Source organism: Limanda limanda, chromosome 1 (genome assembly GCF_963576545.1).
Source record: "Limanda limanda chromosome 1, fLimLim1.1, whole genome shotgun sequence".
NCBI classification, from domain to species: Eukaryota; Metazoa; Chordata; class Actinopteri; order Pleuronectiformes; family Pleuronectidae; genus Limanda; species Limanda limanda.
In genome coordinates, this window is record NC_083636.1 from 27,202,637 (window position 1) to 27,227,820 (window position 25,184).

The 25,184-nt window shown below is 40.7% G+C and overlaps 1 protein-coding gene across 1 annotated transcript in view; it reads left to right on the top strand.

The window, feature by feature from the left end:
- LOC133006326 (netrin receptor UNC5D-like) overlaps window positions 1-25,184 on the top strand; it is a 179,409-nt gene that overhangs the window by 96,921 nt on the left and 57,304 nt on the right. The window contains exon 2 of the mRNA XM_061075657.1: window positions 7,183-7,389. Within this exon, the coding sequence (XP_060931640.1) occupies window positions 7,183-7,389 (207 nt within the window). The remainder of the gene's footprint in view (window positions 1-7,182; window positions 7,390-25,184) is intronic.

The window sequence follows — 25,184 nt, forward strand, 5'->3', positions numbered from 1 at the left end:
AATCCTTCTTCAGTTTGAGCAAGATGCGAGACTATCATGGCAACGTCGCCGCACTTCAACTAGACAGCGAAGTCAAATTTTGCGAGCAGCACCCGTGTGCTTCCAGCTGGTGTGAATAAGGCATGGTTGCTGAGCAGTTCATTTCCTGTCAGCTTGTCAGAGGGCCACCTCTAGCTGTAGGCTGATGTGTTTTGATGTGGTTCAATCATGGGTAGTGTCAGAAAAACACTGAACACAATCAGGCTTTTCACGTGTTACTGCATTTCTCAACCCATTTGCTGTTGTGCCGGGAGATCAAGAAATCCCATCGTTGCCTGTCTATCTTTTCCCTGTGGTGCACCTGTATCTCTGCAGAGCAAGAGGAAGAGGGTGTGGGGGCTGTGCGCATGGCAAAGGTTGAGATCCTCCAGTGGGCCAAAGTTGGCTGAGTAGCAAGAAGTGTCTTTCTTTTTCGCAGGTTTATAAGCATTTCTTAAATAAAAAATAAAGAAACATATTTTTTTTGCTTTTTCTGCCGTGCACTCTGATGATCTGAACAGATGCTCCCCCTGTGCTTCTCACTATCGTCAACACCCACCTATCATCTGCTTCACCAATCTCCCACCACCCCCGTCTCCTCTGCTAGCCTCACCTCTGATCCTCAGTCTCGACCGTCCATCTGCTGCACGGATCTGCGTCAACGCTGCCTATGAAGACACCTCACACCGGGCTTAGATAATTATCCAGCGTTGACCATTGCCAAGCTGTATTTATTAATGTATTTACACATTAGCCTGTAAGTCCATGTCGACAAGTGGGCAAAGATGCATACCGGAAAGTGTCCCCGTTTCGGAAACTAACCGTGCACCTTATTAACTGAAATGTCAACATGGTGAAGTAATTAAAAAATTATCATCCCACTGACTCAAAAGTAATAAGCGAATAATGAATTACTAGATTAATTGAGTAATTCTTGGCAAAGCAGCTGCTTCCATCTGAAAATACAGAACATTTTCTAATGAGTTAAAGCAGATGAAAAACTTCCTTGTGCCTCTGCCCACTTCCCCCCCCCCCCTTCTTAGTAAAACTGCACTGGAGATGTAAGACTTCTTCTGGTAATAATGTAAAACTGCAGCACTTCTGGAGGATGCCCTTGTTCCTCGTATGTTAGAATAATTCTGAAAATGAGATGTTACCGCAAAGTGCTTTCGGCTTCGAGCCTCTGATTATTGGATAACACATTAAGGCAGCGTTGCATTTTATTAAAGCCATATATTCTCCTCCACTCGCTCTTCTGCTTCCTTTCGTTCAAGGGAACACAAACAGACGCGGCCAAGTCTCCATTTTGCTCTCGGTTTGTGTAATTTGCATTCACTGTTAGTGGGATATTAGTTGTTTGTTGCCTCTCACCTGTTGGGGTTTGAAATCAGAGATCACTGGTGACATTGTGAAGGTGGCCATTTATATTCAGTCTTGTTCAATGAATGCCTTTCATGAGGCGCAATTGATATGTCTGGCACAAAAGGGACACAAATGAGTAATCTTGTTTTAAGAACCAGCAAAGCGTCGATAGCGGTGGTATTGTGTTTACTGAGCTCGCAAGGTCGTTCACATCCATCATATCTCATGTTTCTTTTAAATGTGTCAATACAAATTATCAGATTTACACAAACCTGCCAACGACCAGGTTTTAATGCGCTCTGCAGGAAGGTATCTCGTAGCCCTGTTGCTGCGACAGTGGGATAAAGATATTAAACATATAACAACATAAAGGTTTAGTGTTCTGTGCCATAAATGCAGCTCTGAACATGATCAAAAAGTTGCTGTTCCAAAGGGGAAAAAATAAACTTGTGAACCAGGTACTGCTGAAAGAGGGACCCGTATTCACCCAACACCAACTGCTTTGCACAAATTATCGAAGGCCCTCAGATTGAACCTGTGTCCCATGTCATACAAGCGGTTTGCGTGTTGAAGAGGTATTATAATTACTTCCAGTTGTTCAGCGGAGACAAAGGGTTCAGGTTCAGAGGGCAACAGCCACTTGCACAAAGAGGGTCCTCCTGCAATCAGGAATTGAAGCTCTCACCATATGGGAGTCGATCAGAGTCAGTGTAGGGGATGGGTAGGGGTTACAAGTTTAGACTTTAAATAAATCAGGACATAGTCTCAGAGTCCAGAGAGAAAAGCCTGTATTCACTCAAATGACCAACAGAGGATGACTTCACTGGCTGCAAGTTTAAGTCTAATTAAATTACTCTATTTCTCAATTGATTAATAACATCAGTACTGCCCCGATGATTATTATTTATTTAGTCTTCAATACAGCACGATTTTCATTCTGTAAATATGGTCCCGTTTGGTGTAAAATAGACAATAAAGGGCCTTACGCATTGGAGCATGGATACATTGTAATTTATATCAAGTGCATTCAATGCAGGAGTAGGCGGGTGTGCAGTTTCCTCAAGCTCTCATACTGGACCCACAAGTATGCTGCTGTACAACACGCCAAACTTGAGGCTTTAAAACAGCAGTTCTTCAACCAATAAGTTACATCATGTTGTGTTGCAACTAGGTTACAATGCATGAGGACACAATATGTATTCAGTGCAATCACTCGCAAAGTTCCAGTTTAGACTCAAATAGTCTTTGTTGGTTCTTTATTATAGTGTTTGACTTCAAGCTCAGCTCATTTTCAAAGACACTACCCGAGAAACTGTTGCACTCTGTGTCTTCACTTGCTTTGCATGCATGTGACACTTTGTACATCTTGTTGTCTTCTGATTCCACCAGCATTTCCATGTTTTGTGGTATTGTGATCCAAGCAGGAGTTGTTGCATCACTGGATGAACTCCAGAATCTTGAGTCTGAGCTCTGAGGCGGGCAAGATGTTCCATGTCATCTGCAAATTTCATGACATGTGGGTTGGTGTACAAACACCTCTGGGTGCTTATGTAAGGAACAAAATGGCAGCGGGCAGAGAACTCCTGCCTTTTAGGGCCCCGTGTTTCTAGGGAGGCCGTTGCTTTGACTTATCTTTGACCCCGATACTCAGCGATGCATGTCTCAAGAAGTTGACTATCTTTCGGATCAGCTGGTGTTTGAGATGGAAACACGGCAGCAGTTTCTCTGCCAGGAAACAAGGTTGCTGTTTGCCAAATGTGGAGGAGAATTTGGCAAACATCAGCCCGGCTGCTGCCTCCAGTCTCTCCAAATCAGTGTGAGTGTGCTGGAGCAGCAGTCGTCTTCCTCTGTGTGAGGTAGCCTGGGTTTTACTAAATTAGACCAGCCAGCTAGGGGCTCTTTCCCCCTCATTTCTTTTAGATTTTTACTAAAAGCTATGAATACAATGAGCTGACATAAGAGACTGCACTTACCCATTGCTTTTAAATTTGCATGTGAATAGATGGAGCGTTTGCTGCACTTGAGGAAATTTTCTCACAGTGGATGTAGTATTAGCAGAGCCCCTGTGTTTTCCAGGACAAAAGTTTGTTTTGTGTGGGAGACGGAGAGAGAAAGAGAGACCGAAAGAAAGAGAGAGGGAGTGTGATAGAGCCATCATTCAGCCCTTTGGCAGTGATATCTTGTTTTCCTCTCAGACTGGGCTCGATGTGTCTGTGCCCCTTATGTGTTATTGCCAGGCTGGAGCATTGGTTGTAGATCACTGTGGAAACCATGAAGCACAAGGCATAGCAGTCACCCTGAATGACAGAGGTGAATCATTTTATACGAAAGATGTTGGTCTCAGGTTTGTCCTATAACATGCGGATGAACCAGTTACAGCCCTGCACAGGCAACAAGATGTAGATGAGACGAGGATGTTAGACGACATCCTAGGGCCACGTTTTCATTTGAAAACAGTGTTTTCAAATTAAAATGATATCTGTCCACACCACAGTTTTAATCCCCGTCCATATTAACAGGTGACCACTCACGTATACTTGGCCTGTACATGCCGGTGTACACAAGAAGCATTTGCTAAATATACAAACAGAAACTAGCTGGTCTCCTACACATTGAATCATTGTATACAGCTGTTAGCAAAGACAAAAAGATCAGCAATGCTTGTAATTATATATCCTGGCTGCGTTCTACACTGGTGGCCAATGCTAATGCTGTTTTCTTTCGAAAGGGGGTCATGTGATAGGAGCCTGACGAATCAGCGAAGTCATGGCCGAAAAGAACCAAGCAAGCCGTTGTGGTTGTCTACATCATTGTTTCCAAACATCTCCATTTCCGCCCGTGCAGACTAAAAGGCAGCCATGGAGTTTTCAAAATAAAATGGCGCTTTCCAATATCTTTTATTTTAGCGACTCTAGAACGTCCAAGTGTGGACGAAATGGCGCATCTGTAGCAGAGTTGTAAATGTAGTAGTGTGGATGTCGCCTAAGATTCTCAAAACATCTCAATGCCATGTGTTTGTAATATGAGGTGCAGCGCCGGAGGGGCCAACCTATAGTATATATGTTCAGCGATGCACTTTGTGATCTATATTCAGCAATTTCAGGAGCAAAGACGATGCTAAGATAGTTAAGTGCTTGCACTACCCCCCCAGGGTCGCGTGTCCCACCACCAGCCTGAGGTTAAATCACACCAGAGCTTCCTCTCCTGTGTCTCTCCTAATCTGTCTGCTGCAGTGCTTTCCCACTTGCTAAATAAAAAATGAAACGTGAAAAGACAACTACCTCTGAAATAAGGCCTGTAATCCTTTACTAAAGCTTACTGATGTTGATATTTGCAGTTAATATTTACACCCATGTTGGCATACGCATTAGTATAATGCCTGATCTATTAAGAAATGAATAATTGTGTGGGAGGCTGGCTTTTTTTGACAGCTGTGTGTTTGCGCATTCATGTTCCCATCCATCATTGTCTGGATGCGCACGCGCGTCTATGTTTTGCATCTATCCAAACACAACACAGCATGTCAATGCTCCATGCGCAAAACAAATTGGAGCATTCTGTACAAGAAAAAGCTTGCCCCGGGGCTAGTCATTTTGGAATTAAAGGCATGTCTCTTTGTTCAGCCGTGGTTCCAGGAACGAGGAGGAGAATGTGGTTGTGTCGCACGGAGGGGAGAACAGTGAGCGAGTGCTGTGATTTTCACAGCCAGAGAATCACACGGAGTCTTTTATCTATTTCCCTCAATCAGGAGACATCCGGCAGGAGCGGTAGGAGGATTAGATTAGCTCAGGAGAGGGAGGGGGAGAAAGGGAGAGTGGCTTCTCTAATCCTGATGGGGTTTTCAGAGGTATTCCCATCACTGTGGAGAAACATGTGGTTGGATCGGGAGAGGCGGGTGCGGGACAGTTTGCTTCACTAAACCCTCCACACTTGCATTAAAGAGGTTCCACCAAACTTGGGGATTAGTCAGAGTGTAATTACACTTACGGGGCCTCAGATGTATCGAAGCGTGCTCCGATTGGAACACACCTGAGACGGGCTCGGAGGAAGGGAGTAATGGCTGATAATGCGTCTGTGATCACCTGTCTTTAGAGAGTGCAAACAAGGAGGACTGCTGAAGATCTGCCACAGCACTCTCAGATTTCTTTATTTTGTTCAGTGTGGTATAAATTCCACTCATTTATACCATCTACTTTCTTTTTTGATTTAAACTTGATTAGAATAATAACTTATATGTGACTTAATATATGAAATATATGAATATAAGAAGTCGCTCATTTACACGCATCTGCGCTCAGAAAGGTGTGCTACTCTCAGCCAACATAGGGAAAGAAACTAAGCCTATTCACAATTTCCGCTGTTACAATGTGTCCAGGGATGGGGTGAGTAGACTGAAGTAGGTTGGACTTTAGCTAAAAAATTTCCTCAGATTGAAAAGTGGCGACATACTCGCTAGCGTCTTCTCACATTTGGGTTACAGTTAAAGGAAGGAGCCCTATAGATTCAGGACATGTTTAACGAGCACTTATCCTGCTGTGTCTCATCTCTAATACACACTGGTTGTCAAAAAACATACTTATTGCTTTTGTAGAATTGCAACAACATAAAGACTTATTTCAGCTTCTGTCCGACTGCTCAGCTAGTTCATAAAATCTGTATTTTTCTCCGAAGCAGATCAAATCTCCACCCACTGGCCAATTAATACCTTTGAAACACAACGTCACCGTTCTGAGACGATCCTGTGGAGAAAAATAAAAAGCATCCCGTGGAGCTCTGTGTGGATTGTTAGAGCGTCTCTGAGGAGGACAAGGGTGTTCAGAGACCCACAGAATCCTTTTACCCACTCCCATGAGTATAGTTATGAAGGCTATACATTCTCATCAGAGGAAATGATAAACCTTTATTATCTGCTGGAGTTGAACATAACCAACCTGACACGTAGGAGCAACGTTCTCACAGAACCACAGACTGTCTGCATCGCTCTTCGTTTCTTTTACTTGTGGGAGTTACTTCTATTGATGAAGCGGCGTGATAACCAGACATAGTTTTATAGTTTTATCCTTTGTACACAGCGAAGTAGGGGATTAGTGAATATTGGGTATTTTGTCAGATGGTGTTACCCTCGTGCTCCTGGATATCTCCTTGGGTTTTTCGCTGCCTATACCGATCAGCCATGTTTGGGTTACCTGTGATTGGTTACCTAGCTGCCTGAGTTTATCCTCCCCTCCACCTTTAAGCCAGTTTTATTACATTCCACCACATTTGGCTGCCTTAAGGTGTTTGTGTGTGGGTCAAATTCCCTGTGTTCCTGCCTTCAGCTGTATGAAATTACGTAAATTATTTATAATTTTAACCAGAGTTTCTTTTCTTTTTTTCGACATCCTTAATATTTCTTTGCAGGTCAGTTAAATAAAATGTTGCCAACATTTCTAATGCCTCGTAGCATTGTGTACATCATTGAGTACTTAAAATATTAAAGACTTTGTTATTGAAGTGTTCTATACAAACTATTGTATGATAATGTTGGTGTGGAGAATGGACTGTGGGAAGGAGGGGATGTTCTCTTCTTATTTCTTGCACTGGTCTCCTCAATGATTTGTTTGAGGGAGACATCTCTGGAAGGAAGAACGGCTGCTAGTTGAGTCTGTTTGTGATTGTGTAGGTGGTGAAAGCTTTGGCGAAATAGAGCTACGTTTGTTGAGTTGGTGACAATACTACCAATAGCATTTTATTTTTCTGCTGTTTTTTTATCATTTATGTTCTCTTTAAAAAGTCATTAATTGATCTCAATATATTTCTCAGGTGCCCGAGGTGAATCCCTGCAGCATGGCCAGGCCGGGACGCTGCCCCGCTTCCTGGAGGAGCCTGTTGACGCTTACATCGTCAAGAGCTACCCCATCAAGCTCCAGTGTCAAGCTCGGCCCGCTCTCCAAATATTCTTCAAGTGCAACGGTGAATGGGTGCACCAGAGCCAGCACATGTCTCAGGAGCACACCGACCTGGGCACAGGTATGACACACGCTGCAATCACATATAATTTGATTGGTATGGCCCATATTCACAGATCGTTTATAACAGGTCACATCAAGATAATAACGATATTTACAACATTGTTGAGCGTATTTAGACAAAAGAAATTGTCGGACAGATGAAGGGAGTTATGACAGTAGTAACGATTGGTGTATATCCAGTAATGTTAGTAAATGTGAGTAGGCAGATGTGGTAAAAGTACACACATTCTCAACTCAAATAAAACAACAGGCACTTGTGTTGAAACAAATACAACAGGTTAAGGCAACAAAAGATTGTGAGCATGAAAAACTCCGGGCGGAAATGTGTACAGTGTATAAAATTAAGTATTCTATATGTTGTTAGTGCTTGTCACGGACATTTCCGCTGCGCCTCTTCTCTGCGCTTGAGTCTCCCTCTCTTCTATTTCATCTTTACAAATAAAAGATAAAAATATCACGCCTATGTAATACAAAGACAGTACGTCAGAGATTACGGACAAAATATATACAGTAAAATAAAACATAGTTACTTGCTTGTAGTAAAATGCATCAATCAGTCCTTCATAACAGTGCTTATTTGCTCTGTCTACAGGGCTTTATATCTATTCTATTTATTATCGAAATAAAACAGCCCTAAACTAAATGTCTCTTAGTGATGTATTCTTTTGTAAGTTTCACCGGCCCCTTGTAATTCATTGTCTCTGTAATGCTGCTGCGTGGCCGAGGCTGCATCTTCCGTGATTACCAGCTCTATGAAGTTCTTCAGCCAGTTATTTAAACAAAAACAATTAGGTTCTCTCACTTTCCAGTTCATAAGTATGATCCTTTAGAGATAGGAAAAGCCAACATTATCAAACGCTGTGTAACTGCAGATTTAATTCCATCCCTTTTATTTCCTAACAAACATACTTCTGGGATATACAGATACATTATCATTTATTATAGAGCTCAACATGTTTTTAACTCCCTCCCAGAATGTCATTATTTCTGGGCAGTACCACAACATACGTATCAATTTACCACAACCGTGCCAACATAAATTCGGCATATTAGGATTCATTTTGTTCAGTTTCTGTTGGATTATTTTTGTTCATTATAAAACCTTCAACTGTATAAGTTTTTATCCAACACACTTTGAAAGATCACGGTGTCCCATTTTTCCAGTGGTAGGTGTTTCCCCAGATCATGTTCCCATTGGGATTTGGTTTGATTAATTTTGTTGCAAAAGGAGAGTGATAAAACTTTATAAAGTTTGCATAATGTACCTCTATTTGTTACAATCTATTTTAATTTATGATCTGTATCTTTATCTGTGGCCAGGATGGTACCCTGTGATATACATTTCAGCAATATAGATAAATGCTGCAGAAAATACAGATCATTAAGGTTGAATAAAGCTTTAATCTCATTTAATAACATCATTATCTCCTGCTCAATGATTTGTACCAAATATTTAAAATTCTGCCTTTTACATTCCTTATTAATAAAAGTCTTTCCACCCCCAGTGAACAATAGGCTTTACACTATAGATTGGATTGCTACTTTTGTTGACTTTCAGACAGCACCATAATGAGGTGAGGGATATTTGTGTTTTACTGTTTGCAACAATTTTCTCTTCCAGCCAAATCCAGCTACTGACCTCATACTATCCGTGGTTTGCCCGGAGCATGAGGGTATTTGTCGTTAAAGTTGGAATTGGGACCAATTCTTGTTTTGTTTTTTTTCCCAAAGAAACTTAAAAAAAACTTGGTAATTGTTTTGAACCAATATTCAGGAAATTGAAGTGGGACAGAAGACAACATAAAAGACAATCTGGCAAAAACATGAATTGGGATTATCTCTGCTCTTTCAACAAAGACAGTGGCAGGGCTCCCCATCTGGTCAGTTCCTCCCTTATAGTTTTACCCAATGTAGGTCCATTCATTTCAAACATCTTGTTGATTTTGGATGTTTTATTAATACTCAGATATTTCACTCCCTCTTTCTTCCAAACTGTCTGAGTTGTGCCAAGATGTATTGGAGAAGTCATGCAGTTTAGGGGTGATGCTGAAATATTTCCAAACTCATTTAACAGCCTGAATAGGTGTGGTACTGATGTTTCTGGGTTTAAAATAGTTAACAACATGTCATCTGCAAATGAATGTGTTTTAAAGTCATACCCACACAAGTGAATACCACTTATTTCTGGTTTGCTCTGATGGCACAGGCAAGAGGTTCCAATGTCAAAATAAATATTATTCAAAACACAGGACGTCCTTGTCTTGCTGATCTTGTTAATTCAAAGGGGGGAGGACACAGGCAAGTGATTTGAAAGAAGTGCTCTCTAACCCACTGCATACAGGTCCAAGGCCATATCTTTCCAAGGTATGAAGTGAATAAGGCCGTTCGATCCTATCAAATGCTTTTTCAGCAACGAGCGATTGTATGACCGCTGGATGCTGAAATGATGCAGCCCTATGTATCGTATGAAACCGCCTTCTCATGTAGTGTGGGGCTTAACGGCCTCTTAAATTTTTCAGTTTTTCAAGACCCATTGTCAGTATTTTAGTAAATAGCTTGTAATCATTGTTAAGCAGGCAGACAGGCCTATAATAATTAATTTGCACTGAATCTTTACCTGGTTTTGGTATTGTTGATATAACAGCGGTTCTCATGCTGGCAGGCATTGATTGAGACATTATAACGTCATGGGACTACATTAAAAGAAGTGGGGCCAAAACATTCTTCAGCCATCATTTTACCTGCCCTATCGCCAGACTAATTTCTTCAATGTTCAAACAAAGCAAATGCAGTTTTATTACTTTACTTTGTTTTCCCTTTTCAGTGTTCTTGAGTTCTTCTTTTAGAGAGTTTTCCCTTTTTTTCTCCTTATTTCTAACAGTTAAGTAACTAATTATCCATCCCCTTTTATATGCTTTCCCATACCGTCAGATTTAAGGCTACTGGATTCTTATTTAGAGTAAAATATTCATTTATTTAAGTCTTTATTGATGAGATAAATACTTCATCTCTCAAGATGGATTTATTCAGCCTCAATTTGGTTTTATTTACTTTAGAGATAAAATAAAGGCTAACAGAAACAGGGCAATGTTCTGAAATAACTATAGAATGAATAACACAGTTACTTTCCCCCTCTGAGAGTAGGCTGATTTTATATCGAAACAATCTAGTTTTTATTATAACGATCAGCTGCCACCAGGATCACAATATGGATCTGGCTCTGATGTATATAGGTAGACTGTTCACTCCCATGACGTACAAACATACACACTCTGCAACCTCAGCTAAAGTCTGCAGCCGTCGAGCCTCTGCCCTGTCACTTTAGGTTATAAGGATAGCATTCATGTCTCCGTTAGTGAGATCTGAAGTCTTCAGAGTGAACTTCCCAAATGGGGCTTTATGACAACGCCCACGGCCACGTCCAACCCTGTGAATAATATTTGCCTCTCGTCCCGAGCGCACACTGCGTGTCACATTTGATCTAAACTGAAATGACAACTGTTAGACCATGAAAGGCACCAACTTGTTCAATTTTAGGATTTGACTTTGAACTGCAAATGGTGTCTCTTACTGATGCAACATGCAGAAACGCAGTTGTTGTTTTAACTTCAAAATGAAACCATTCATACCAGTGTTTTTTCCTTTTTATGTCCAAAGGCCCCCGTTTTTATTTCATCATCTCAACAATGGGGCACTAATATCGCAATAGTTCACTTGTGTTTATGCAGCAAATGTAGCAGAAATAAAAGAGTGAATTATTCTTTAAATTTTCCCTATAACATATTTGAACTTTAATTCACACAGATGATTCTCAAAGATACACTGTAAAAAGTGGGAGGAAAGTTAGACAATTAAGGTGCTCGTCTGATTATTTTAAAATTAGATGTTTTTTATTGTCTTATATAGATTGAATTAAGGGCAACTAAACTTGGTTGTACATTCTGGAAGATGTTTCACTTTTCATTGAAAAGTAGTTAATGTGGTGGTTCATGCAGAAGAAAAAAGGCAATTAACTCCTTTCCAACTGCTAGAAGAGGCGTTTGCCTTTATTTTCTCCCCCCAGTGAATCGGAAAGCTCGCTGTAAGTGTTGATTCTTGCACAATAACAAGAACAAAGTGGCTGTTGCATCTTGCTCCCAAGATGTAAAAAACAGTACACAAACACACAAAGGGCTTTTTCAAGTTCAATGTGCGTCAGATCATCGCACCAGAGTAATGTGCATTGTAAGCGTCTGTCAAAAAAAGAGGAGGAAGAAAAAAGCTCTTTCATAAGGGTGTCGTGTTTCCATCACTGCCTATCGGAACCAAAAAGCCAGTATCTACATCGACAAGACCCAGGTATTTAACCTCTGTGGGGTTGTTGTCAAGGCCATGAATGTCACTTTGTTCTTTAGTGCTCCTGGATTTTCTTGTCATTACAACAACCGAGGGCACTTATCCAACAAATAAGTCAGTCAGAACAGAGGACGATTCTTGGATGAGAGATGACACGTCAAGTTGCCCTCGATCTGACCCTTCTTCAGTAAACCATGACCTGGATTACCGAGAATCTTTGAATTGGTGGGTGCAGAAAAAAAAAAATTTGCTACACTAATATTTAGGCACTTGATTATAATAATAATAATAATAATACATGTTTTAGTCTACTTTGGCTGCTATTAGTGTGACTGCGTTGATGTGTCACAGTCATCAGCATCACCCTCGACTCAGTTGACGGTGGACCTCAGGGAATTTCTGCTGCCTCTAGTCTGGACTCATAGCCCTGCTTATCACCGTCCATATCTGTCTCTACTGGGACAGACGAGATGGAGGTAAGGCACAGAAGGTAAAGGACTGAGGGAGAGAGAGGAAAAGCTGGAAAGGAGAACATCTTAAAATTCACATTAGCTGGTATCTCAGATAGTAGAAAGCTCTGTCTGGACCAGAACTGAGTCAGCATGTTTCCTCTTATCTGCAATATGTTGGAAGATGTTATAATACACTATGATTGTATTTAAAATGTTGGAACATCACAGATATAGAATTTAGAAGTAAATTCATTTAAAAAAAATCTTTGTTATGTAAAACTGAAAACATACCCATAGCAAGGGAACATGAGGGTTTCTTAGAAGTTTTTGTTTTAGTTTTGAGTAAGTTTTATCTTTTCTATTCTGAGAGCTGTTTCCTGTCTGTCACCACACTGGATGTTATAGCACCAGATCTCAAAGGTGAGGTAACAGGGATGTAACAACATTTAAATTTAATGAAGGCGTGAAAAAAATGGTCGGGAGACTAATCACGATTTCATCTTCCTGCAAATAATATAAATTAGTTTTACTTTTCTAGTAGATATACTGCATACATTGTTGCTTTGTATTAGCAATATGTCATGTAGCCATTATCATAATCTTTTTTAACCTTAGTAAAGTAGTTTTAGTTGATTTAATCAATATATTTGTAATAACAATCAGTCATATGTGAAAAGAGCATAATCACAAACCCACAAAAAATGATCACCTGATCCTGAATTTCCTTTCAGCTACTTGGATGTGAAGAGCATCTCTCAGTTTATGGTTTTACTTTTGCAGCCCACAGCTTTACTCTGCTTGAGTCACTGTCACTGCTCTGTGTGGTTTTCTAAAGTCGGCAGCTGTTTTCTGCAGAAAAGTTCTTGAATGTCACTGTATTCTGCTGCGTCGCACTGAACAGCAGACAATAAACATCAGTTACTGCAGGTTTCCTCTTAATTGTATCTTCACTGTAATACAGTTAGAATGAGCACAGTACATTTTATTACCCTAGCCCAGTAGGTTATAGTGTTTTCTTGCGTCTCATAGTGGTGTCAGGTCTGCAATGTCTTTTAGATTTACACTTGTTTACATGTAAGGGCATGTTAGAAATCTGTTAGCTGTTATATGTTGCACACTGCAGTTGATTTTCAATAAACTAAACCTAAGGCAATGTCTCAAAAGTGATTACAAATGCTGAGACTAAAGTGAGTATTTCAATCTTTACCTCCACCACGAAGCTTATGTTTTCATCTGCCTTTGTTTTGTGTCTTAGTCCTAGTTAGAAGGATCAAATTAGCTGGAACCATGTAGTATGTGTCAGGGAAAAAAACATTCAACTTTGGTGTTGATTTGCATCAGGGGACAAATTTATATTCACTTGCTTCAACACTGAGATATGAGGCTCTGTTTTTAACATTTTCCTTGATTTCTTAGAGTAATTCGTGGATCTTGATGAAAAATTCTGGCATTTTTTAACGCAGGGATCTTCATGAGTGAATCGATATAAAAATCTAGATCTGGTGATTTCAAATGTGGCTTCATTAGGGGACTGTTGGTGGTGGAGGTACACACTCTACTGAGTGTCCTTGTAGTTCCTTCTGAGTTAGTTACCTTCACAGCCCTGTATTCAAAACTTCTCTTTAGTGTTTAAATAGTCATTAGTTCAAGAGGATATTTTGTCTCTTACTCTTTAAATCCATCTTATGATCAGACACAAGAGGGAGCAACCTGGAAATTAATGGAGCAGCCTGGAGGAGAAACTAAGACGATAAAATATCTTAAAGCTGTTAGTGGGTGATGCCACAAAATGAAAATAAGTGGAGAACAAAATGTCCCTGAATGAAAGCCACTATCTTTTAATTCTTAAGAACACTAGACCTGGCCATCTCTCACAGCCCACACTTGGATAAGACTGCACACTCCAACAGCCTCCCTCTTAAAGCGTGGTAATTAAATACAAATGTTGAAACTATCATTGCTCATCACACGGCGGGGACGTCCTTTTAAAACGTGGCACGTTTCTCAGCCTCATTTCAATCGAAAATAAAATAGTCATGTTATTGACAGCTTTTGCTTTTAGATGTTACTCTATTATGTGTTTATTTGTTTTGTTCAGGTAAATTGTAATAGCTTTTGAAAGTAAAATGGGAAAAATAATAGTCGGGAGGCATTGTCAAACAAGAGTAATTCAAAACTCACATTTTAGTGAAATTATGCTAAAAGGTTCGTCATGTGCTTTTTTTCCTCCATTATTTGATTCATTTTCAGAAAAGCATATTCTCAAAGAGAATGCTAAAATCCCACTCAGTGTTGCTTCGGTTAAAAAAACAGAATAAAAGATGCCAGCTACCTTAACATGGAGTCAAGCAGTTCAATGCCATTCATCACATTCAAGAGACACTGGTTTGTTTGCACATCTACTGAATTATTTATTTTCAGTATTCACACATGCAGTTGTCAGAATGTCAGCCTCCTGTCTACATTCAACATTTATAAACTCTGCGGGGAGGTTATGTTTTCTTTTTGTTTGTTTGTCTGTTAGTTAGCAAGATTGTACTAACACTGCTGGACAGATTATCATGAAACATGGTAAGTAGGTGTTGGTATCAGTCACTTTGTTCGAAATGTAATGGGATGTGTGGCTTTTAAATGTGTCTCTCGGAGGAATAAACTAAATGATTTTGATAACTCCCTGACTATTCATCGAGGGTTCATCAGATATTACACTTGTACAGGGGAGTATCTCCACATCTGTTGCAGGAACTGGTTCATAAATCGTGGCCATAGTTCAAAGATTGAATTTGGAGATCTCTAAACTTCACTTCAGCATGGGTGAGTTGGACTGAATGTCTCCCTAATATTGGATGTATTCCAACTGATTCCCCATAACCCTCCCTTTTAAAGGTAAAGATTATAGGCTGAAATGGCAGCTTCGCTTTAAATGGTTCTTAGTTATTGGCACACTTGCTCACTCTCCTTTTTTCTTCCCCTTTACTCTCTTTCCACTTGCACCCAACCAAAAAGGTCCAAGCTCGAATGCACCTACTGTTTTCTGTGTGAGAGCAAACCCTAGAAGGATGCCCTGCATGTTAATGTGCTGACTGGTTAAGGTCTTGAGTGTTTCCGATCTATCCGTCACTAACAGTATTTATGACTCCATTTACACCTTGCTCTGAAATATATCACATCCAGATTTACACCTGGTATGAATGTTGTTCCAGGGTCCACGTTGAGATCCAATAAAGATCTGATTGCTCATGTCACGTCCTCCTCTTCTTTGTTTCCAAACTACAAAAAGAGGCAGAACAGGAGAAGAAGGTAGCGTCCATGAAGCTGTTACTGTTTCGATTCATTGTGATTAATCCTCACTCCAACTAAAAATGTCTTTAATAACATTGATGATTGAAAACTGAGGAGTAGGGTTGAAATTCAGGAGATGAAGAAAAAAAACAATACTTTTAGTTGTAATCACTTTTTGAATGTGTATTTTTATTTATTTTGTAAATGTGCTCAATCTGCAGCTTGGCCGTCGTACCTCGGGCCACCTGCGTGTGAAAACGAGTGTTTGCAGAACCTGACGGCTGTAACGCTGATGCACATGTGTTGTCCACGCAGGGACCATATGCTTACTGCGGTGCTGCTGCTGCTGCCAGCTCTGTGTGTTTACCCTTGTTCAAAGAAAGAGAGCATCACACACACACAGAGGAAATAAGAGCGTGCACCAGACAAAACTGCCATTCAGTTGCTGTTTTCATCTCTGTGTGTCACGGGTATGGTGAGGACCCAAATGCAGCACAGGCAGACGAGATCTTAATTGGTAATGAACTTTATTTTTCACTGCAGTCTTAAACAGTTCTTAACAGTGGCAGGGTGAAAAGTCTTTGTTCCCAGTGATCTTCAGCGAGATCTGGCAAGGAGTGAGTCTGGTGTTGCTGAGTGGAGGCAAGGTCCACAGCAGGAGGATTACCTAGATGCAGACAGGTTCAGTGGTGAGCTGTGTAGCAGGCCGGAGCAGGTAGCAAGCAGGTAGCAAGCAGGTAGCAGGCAGATAGCAGGCAGATAGCAGGTAGCAGGCCGGAGCAGGTAGCAGGCAGGTAGCAGGCAGATAAGAGGTAGCAGGCCGGAGCAGGTAGCAGGCAGGTAGCAGGCAGATAACAGGTAGCAGGCCGGAGAGAGAAATGCTGGAGGTCAGGCATTTACGCAAGACAATCTGGCACTGAAGCAGAGACAGGAGCAGGCTTATATGCAGCCAGGGCTGTCACAGGTGTGGAGAGTTGGCCTGATGAGGGGGCGTGGCTAACAGGTAGAGTGGAGCAGAGACAGAGGAGTGGAAAAATACCAGCAGACAGGCGATGAGCAGACTGTGACACTGTGTCGTTTTCTACAGATAGACATTACAGACTACTCCTGTGAGCTGTGGACAGTCACTGGTATGATATCAAAATGATGATCATCAACTGAGAAGCATTGCATTTGACGCACCTGAGACGTGCTCCTATGTGAATTGTGGTAAAAGGCTACATTTTTAGAAAAAATCTCATTATAAACTTGAATATATTTAAATATTTAAAATAATTAGGAATGAAAAGGGTTTATAGACCATGGGGAGTATTGCCTCATGTTTTTACTGGCTAATGGCTGCTTGCTGCTCGGTCACAGTCGGGCACGATTACGTTCATGTGGATTGACAAGGCCATGCATTTACACTGAGTGGTCGATGTGGTCACAATGTCTCGCTGACCACCTCCAGGTGGTTTGGCCGATCGAATCACTATCCATCCCCAATGCATCTTGGGTGCACTTACACCTGTACTTTCATGTGGTCGAGCACTACCCGACTGCAATCCGATCTCTGAAAGTGCATTTTAGCGCAAAGTTTAAATAGGGTGTCTGTTACTGTGGAGGCAGAGGTTAGCCGACATGCTGCACGTTAGCAAAATGAACATCTCACCTCATGTGAGACACTTCTGGCTATGCAGCTTCATCTGTAGGAGGCAGTTGAACATCTGTATCTCAGTACAAGCTATTATAGTCGGACTCAGGTGGTGGAATGGCCCCTGGGTCCTGCGGTGAGCAGGGGGCTGGAGCTATTAAAGCAGTAAGCTTTGAATTAAATGCAGACAGACTCGACAACACATGCCCTAACATTGTTTGACCATGGGGTTAGAGGCAGAGGACAGATACTGTGTCTGTCCAGAGGCAGCTAACTCAGCCAGGGAGATACATTTGTGTTGTTTTTCCCAGATTCAGTCTTTGAATGTGCCTCTCGGCAGACAGAGTGGCAGACAAGGAGAGAAAATGTAGCAAAGGAAAGTATAAATTATCCATTACAACCATAGCTTCAGCTGCTGTTGCGTTGAGCATAAGAACAATATATGGTATGATTCGTGTTGCGTATCTCTATGTGAGATGTGTAACCTGGTAAAAACCATGTAATGGCTAAATATTTCATACCTACAACTCGTTTTCTCCGTGAGCTAATCCTGACAGCTCAACTTTCCGTGACAATGAGCGAGCGTGAGCTGCATTTATCTTTCGTCTTCTTACAATTTAACATTGGAGAAAATGAGAGCACTCTCCAGAAATGTCAAATACACTTGGTTGTAGGCAGAGCTACATGTATTTTGAGCAGAAGGCCACTGTGCATGTAATTTAACTCCTGTCAATTCCAGGAGACAGCATCCACTACAGTGTCAGATGTTGGAAGAATGGGGGTTTTCTTGACTGTGGTTTATGTATTTCCTGCTACAATTAAGCTACTGTGTTCTCGTTGTGGTGTTTAGTAGTTTAAATATAATCGTTGTCCTCTGGGACAAGATAATCATCCTTTTTCTTTCTTTGTATACCTTTTCATGACTTTTTTACAGTTTTGTGTGTATGTGCTTATTCAAGAGTTCAAGAGGACAAAGAGTAAACAGAACCATTTCTTTTCAGAAGATTTGAACCAGACACTGTTGACATGTATCGCTGCAGGATATGGTGTTTGTGATAGAGTCTCTAATGAATGCCCATTTATACTTATCATGAATATTTACACTGTTGTGCTATCCAAACCATTAACTCAGCAATCGTGTGCCGTCAACCTGAAACACTTTGCCTCTGTCAATAAAGGATCGTTTCGTGAGATAAAAGAGGACACCAAATGTTGGAAATCAAAACCATTTCTCTCACTTTGTTTGAGATTTGCTTGAGGCTTTTACTTTTATCGTTTATTAGTCTATTTTCTCTGACTATTTTCAAGCGGGTTGGAAGTCGTGTGAGGGCTGACTACATTATTGAGAATTTACAGCTTTTGTTAAGAGCGGAAGGGTGGTGTGTAGTGAGCGCCGTGTCCAGTGAAGACAGTAGCTGTGTCCAAATTCAGGGGCAGCCAGAGGAGGACGTGGTCTTAACGACACACAAGGGATGTGGCCTTTGTGGGTCACATAGACCTCGAACCTCAAACCCATAGTTCAGGTCCTCTGTGTGTTTTGTAACCTTTGGCCTATAGTCTCAGTCTAAGTGAGTGTGTAGAGTTCTAGTATTCTATGCCTAAGGTTTTTAAATGAAAAATCCGAGGGGTATTCAGCTGTAACATGCAAGTTCAACACCAGAGTGCACTAAATTCTACACACTGAACCTTTAAATGCACAGATTATCGATCTTTCATTAAAAAAATGTGACTCACAAGCAGTGATGCCGGTAACGCGCTACTTAGTAACGCGTTACTCTAATCTGACCCCTTTTTTCAGTAACGAGTAATCTTAACGCGTTACTATTTCCAAACCAGTAATCAGATTAAAGTTACTCCTCCAAGTCACTGTGCGTTACTATTTTGTCTACTTTTTGTTCCTCTTATTATCATCTACACGAACATGTGCACTTCTCGCTCTTACTCCGTCACTCGCTCACATAAACAACACTTCACTTCCTCATTGCCCCCCCATCCCCAACACAAGCAGCCAATGAGGGCCTGACATCCCCAACAACGCCATCCTATTGGTCCAAACAGTCACATGTCCCACCTCGACCCCTTCACAGACCCTCAGGATATCGGAACGCTCCTTCAAAACAGTGTTTTACTGAACATATGTCAAATCCAAACATAAACATAAACCCAGTCCGTTACAATATATTTGATTTTCTTCTTGCGTCTCTGGGAGTGAGGTCATGTAGCCTATGCGACAATTAGGTTGAATCGCCCTCGTTTCGTGCCATAATAAACAAGATCCCTTCTACTATCAATGCCGGGCTGCCTCACAGAACAGCTTTTTGTAAAACCACTCCTTGCTTCTCTAATGCTGTGAACAACAGGTACAATGTTCATAAAACATGTTGAAAAGTTACATTTATAAACAATGTAGATCATAAGTAGTAAGTTTTTCCATTACAGTGTTAACAGTTAAATATGTCAGGTCAAGAAAGATTGTCATTCTTTTATTTTTTATAAAAACAAGTATTTATGTTAAGTGAAGTCAAGAAAGACTGTCTTTATTTTATTTTTATAAAAACATGTATTTTTTCAGGAAATAGTTTTTAAGTTCAACTTAAAATGTCAGGAGATACATTATACGTTGTTGTTGTGTACATTACTGTTAAAAATGCACTTCTAATAAAGTGAGTGTTGGCAAAACCGGTTGTCATTTTTATATTGAGCCGGCGGGGGTGTTGTCGGCAGCTGCGGAATGTAACTAAGAAAGTAACTAGTAATCTAACTTAGTTACTTTTAAAATCAAGTAGTCTGTAAAGTAACTAAATTACTTTTAAAATCAATTAGTCTGTAAAGTAACTAAGTTACTTTTTCAAAGTAACTGTGGCAACACTGCTCACAAGAAGCCCACTTGAGTGTTGTGGGGCGACAGTAAGAACCTTCTGATGGAATAATCAGGATTAAGAAACACTGAGGTAAGAACAAAGCCACACAATGAGACGCTGAGCTGCAGTGATTAACATTCAGTGTCTCTTCATTACTGTTCTCATACCTTTTTGAACATAGCTCTCTAAGAAGAGAGGACAGAGTATCTCAAAGTAGGAAAATTATTTTGGGATGATGCAGAGTTTGTTGACGTGAATATAATAAGGCACAGCAAATTTGCATCTAAAGCCAAAGGGAGCAGCATTAAAAGACAAATTGTGGAGCTCCTGAAATTGCAGAGCTGGAGTTGATGTCATGTTGTGATATGTTGATATCGCCCAGTGATATTTTTCCCTGAACTACTGCACATAACCTGTGCCCACCACTCTACTCTTTAATAAGATTTGTGCAGTCCCACCAGAAATACATTATAGAGTAATAGATTGTTCAAGACATTTATGTAATATGATTGGATCAATGAGAAATTACATTTGCAATTTTGCTCTAACTCATTAGATAACAGCAAAAATCAAACATTTGAAGAATTAAAAATGGGGATGCCAATTTAGTCAGACAAAAAAGGAGGCCATAACATATGGGAATATTCCCTGCTGTTAATCCGCTGTTTATGGATGAGAGAAATGAAAGGAAGAGAGACAGAGAGGGAGAGCAAAAATGAGTGGTAACTTTAATTGTCTCTGTGTTTTCCACTGTGAACAGTTTGTGTCTGGTGAATCCACAGCATTTCACATAAATTGGCAGAAAGGCAAAAATCTAACTGACCAGTTTGATGTGTGCGTGTCAGTCTGTTATTCTGCAGCACACAGCTTCTGTTTACACTGGATTTAATCAATGTAAACACAGTGAATCACTGTGTGTCATGGCTCTGCCCAGTACACTACTTTTAATATTGGAGGCTGGAGATTGATCACATCTGTCCCAATGCATTCAAATGGTTGTAGGTGTTTGAATAAGCTATTTAAAGTACAAGGCTTTTATATTTTCAGTATAAGTGTTATTTCGTAATCCTTGAAACATTGTACATTTCCTCCAAAGGATTTAGTATGAACTCATTAAGGCTCCTTTATGCTGCCTTTGCATAGAAAATCATCTTTCACGTCAGTTTTAATGTCGATGCGCCGATTGTATCACAAACATAAATATGTGTCAAAGTAAAAGAACTGTAGCGTTTATGTTGACTGAATCCATTCATTTGATTTAACTAGGTTTTCATTTTATTTTATTTGTTATTATTGCTTGACCCAAGTATAGATGGCTTCATGCAGTACAGTCCTGTTATTTAATTGAGTGCATAGGCTACTTTTCTTCGAGCAAATAGAGTAATCATATCAGAGCAGTTCCGCTGCAGGCTCTCAGCTGAACTGCTCCATATGTGAACAACAGACGTTTGGGAGACGAAGCAGATCGGTGGCGCAGCAACACTGGCTGCGTGTGCAGCCGTTATGATAATCTTGCTTGAACTCTTGAATGAAGTATGAATGAGAATTTACAGAGTAACAGGATCACCATCATACCAGCTGAGCGAAGCTGCCCCAAAACTAACAGTGAGTCACTTTTCTCCAAAAAACAACACTTTGGATATTTCCATACCAACAACACATCAAAGTGTTGCCTTTGTGCTGCAATAAAAATCTGACTGTCGGTTCTCTAGCAAAACAAATATGTTAAATATATTAATATGTAAGACAACAAAGGCATCATACCGGGGTGGCTCAGGGCTGGAGCATCTCATCCAATAGTCAGAAGGTTGGTGTTTTGATCCCTGCTCATTTAGTCCACATGTCTGTCCTCTGGCAAGAGGCGGAACCCGGAATTGTCCCGGATGGCTGCGTGGGCAGTGAGAGAGTGGGATGTTTGATAGAACGTCCCTATAAATGGAAGCACTGTTTGAGTGTGTGAAAGTGAGCATGTGACTTGTAGTGTGAAAGTGCTTTGAGTGGTCGTTAAGACAGAAAATAACTAAATTCAGTCCATTTATTATTTACTTTCCCATAACTTACTTAAGCTCGATTTACAGCTGAGCAGAGTCAAGACATAATATTGAAATGAACGACTGCAGTGGCCTCTGACAACAGAGAACAAAAACATTTTAACCACTTGTCCGTGAGTCCAAACGTCTGTTTCTTAATCTGCTGAGTGCAGACATCACCTTTATCCTTATCGTCTTGATGAAAATCAGTCTCTTGAGGTCGGTGGCAGGTTAAGAAATGCCGCAACATTGGCAGTCAAGTAGAATAAGGGTAAATTGACCTCAGGACTTCTGAGAGCCTGAGGGGAATCTGTTGCATCTCAGCAACAGTAGCCTACTAATTCAAAAATTATAATTAGTCCATCTTTGATCAGTGTAATTATATGAAAACTAATTGATGACTTTACAGAATGAAGTCAAGAAAGGTCAGGACTTGCATGGTTTAGTCTCTGTCTGTGTTATGTCCACAACTTCAGAAGTTTACTTGGCTCATCCCAGTTACCTCAACATACAGGGAGGGTGCCACACCAGTGTTACGAGGTTAAGTTAAACTGAAGGAGTGTGGAGGCCTGACCGAAAAGAACAAAAAAACTCCAACACGCAGTGGGCCGTCTATATCAATAGTGAAATAGTTAGGTTATCTTCTTTATAAGCGTGTTGTTGTATTTGTGTGATACAGGAGTTGTGGTAGTCTGGTCATTTATATTACTATTTATGTCCTTCAAATGTTCAGTTCTCCATACTTTATATTTTTGGGTATTATGATTGTTATTCACAGAACCACTGCTTGAGGTGACGGAAGAAGATTCTTACAAAGAATGACAATCTAAAAAATAAAAGAGTTCAACTTTACAGATTGATTACTTAAGTATCGATACCTCCAATAGCAATATGTGTGAGTTGAGAAGTAAAGGGTAGGATCAGTAGAAAAAAAGGCTGTCTGCATTATGGACATATTAATAATCCTCAAGGTGCCTGCACTCCTATCACTCTCTTTTCTGTTGAGTGAATGTGTGCAGCCATCACTTTCTTCAGTCCAGAGACCTGCCCTTCTTCACGGTGAATAAAGTAGCTGAAATCTCATTCTCTTGACACATTTAGAGCATTAAAATATTTAAATGGTAATAAATAGTAGTATTGGTATCAGTATTGGTGCTTCTTGCCCTGGTACTACTGGATAATCTATCAAAACCAAAGTTTTTGAGTGTGTTTTTTTTATGCGTTACTCCTACTTCTGGGGTAATTTGTTGCAGGTTCATTGAGGGTTCAGGATCATTATAAGGTTTGAGCAGTTTTGATGGAATAAAGTCAGCGATGCGTGCGAACACCTGAGGGGAATTTATTTAGGTTCATCTTCACCTTGCAATTACCTTTCTCATTCTCAGCTAAAGTTTTCCCACATTTTTGTGCTTTCTAGCCTTTTCCACAGCCTGATCAAGGCTTGGATTGTTGCTTTTTTCCACCTGTAGAGGGAGGCACTGTTGTACTGACTTTGTGTCTGCAGCTAAAGTAGTCGCAGTGCCAGATCGACATCTAAGTCAACAAGACACAGAAAAGTGTTACAGATGCTGTGCCGAATCACACACTGCAATATGCCGGTTTGTTCCGTTCAGTTGCCTGTGTTAAAGCTGCTGCCGTAATGGAGATTACAAGGCAAGTGGGAGGCTTGTAGCTGCAGTCTACATTTTTTTAAGTTAGGTTGGAAATTTAATCAATTATATGGAGTCATCATCACTTAAAGTATATAAAGCTTTGCACACATCTTAAGGCTCATCTATGCTCAACGTTGAATCATATGCGGACACAGTATGTACCCTCCGTTCATTTCTGTTTGTGAACGTCTTTTGAAAGTTTACGGATATGGATGAAATAGAGCAACCACCGGAAAGTGTGGGGAGCTGCCCTCTAGTGGATGTATTGCTTCACAACCATGCCAACGTAATGGATGCATGAAGGTATGCAGGCACCACTTGTCGGATGCTAGTTTTCTTTTGCAAACCTTATGCAAGGTCATCTCATATAAACACAAATGTTCTTTTCAACATTTCCAAGTCCAAGTATGCACTTCCTTTGAGTGGGAAGGGTTTTCCAGCTTAATGCAAGACAACACCTCAAATTTTATCCTCAGACTTACTGTGAACTGCATCATTGTATAGAAAGAACAAATGAGACGTGCTAAATAACACAGAAAGTTTAAACATCCTAAATCCATTTAACAACATTTTGCCACACACCTAAACTCATGATACCGGATATTTCTCTGCAAATTCAGAGTGAAGATAATCTTTCATGCTCAACTCTGGATTTTGCTACTTTCCTGGACAACATGATTATTGCTGCACACAGTGTATCTTCAAATTCAGTGCAACAGTGTTTATTTCCTTATCCCTTTGCCATTGCTAAGCCATTTGATAAACCACAGGCAGACAAGGCTCAGCTGGATATTCCATGTAATCATTGCAACCCAGATTTTAACCTCCCTTCAGGAAAACGGCTCACACTGATAAACTCCTTAGAATGATTTAAGGGAGCAGTATCGAGTCCTTACAGACTCTAAATCGGAAGTTTGAGCTTTCCTAAAAATCCAAAGTCAAAATCAAAGAAGGACGGTTGCCGTAAACAAATGACAGAGTCCATTGCAGCACACTGTGACCTATCACGGAAGACGGCTTTATTTTTGCCTTGGTTGAAATGCTGTAAGAGATGGAAATGAGTGATAGAACTCAAGAGATAGTTGAAGGACGGCGTGAAAGAAGAGGAGAGAGGAAGGTGGGACAGAAGGATATCCGTGCCCATAGAGCTGAAAGGATGATACCCTGATGGAGAGATAAGAGAAAGAGGGGATAAGGGAGAAAGAAGACACTGGAAACGGAGAGGGGCGATGGGAGAGTGGAAGAGAGGCTGAAAACGGATACCGCTTTGGTTGTCTCAAAGGAGAGGATAGCAGCTCTTGCAGATTCAGAGATGAAAAGATAGCGGTTGAGGGAAAGCGCATGAATGAAGGGTGGATAGGGGAGGTATGCATTTCTATTCCTGATGATGCTCTGTCAAAGACCGACTCCAGTGTTGTGTATTATGATCCTAGATGATAGCATCAACCCGGAACTCCAGGACAAAGAAAGAGAGGTGGCGACTGGTGAGGGGAAAGTGAGATGCCTCAAACGCCCCGTGTCACAAACTGTTAGTTAGAGAACTGGAAG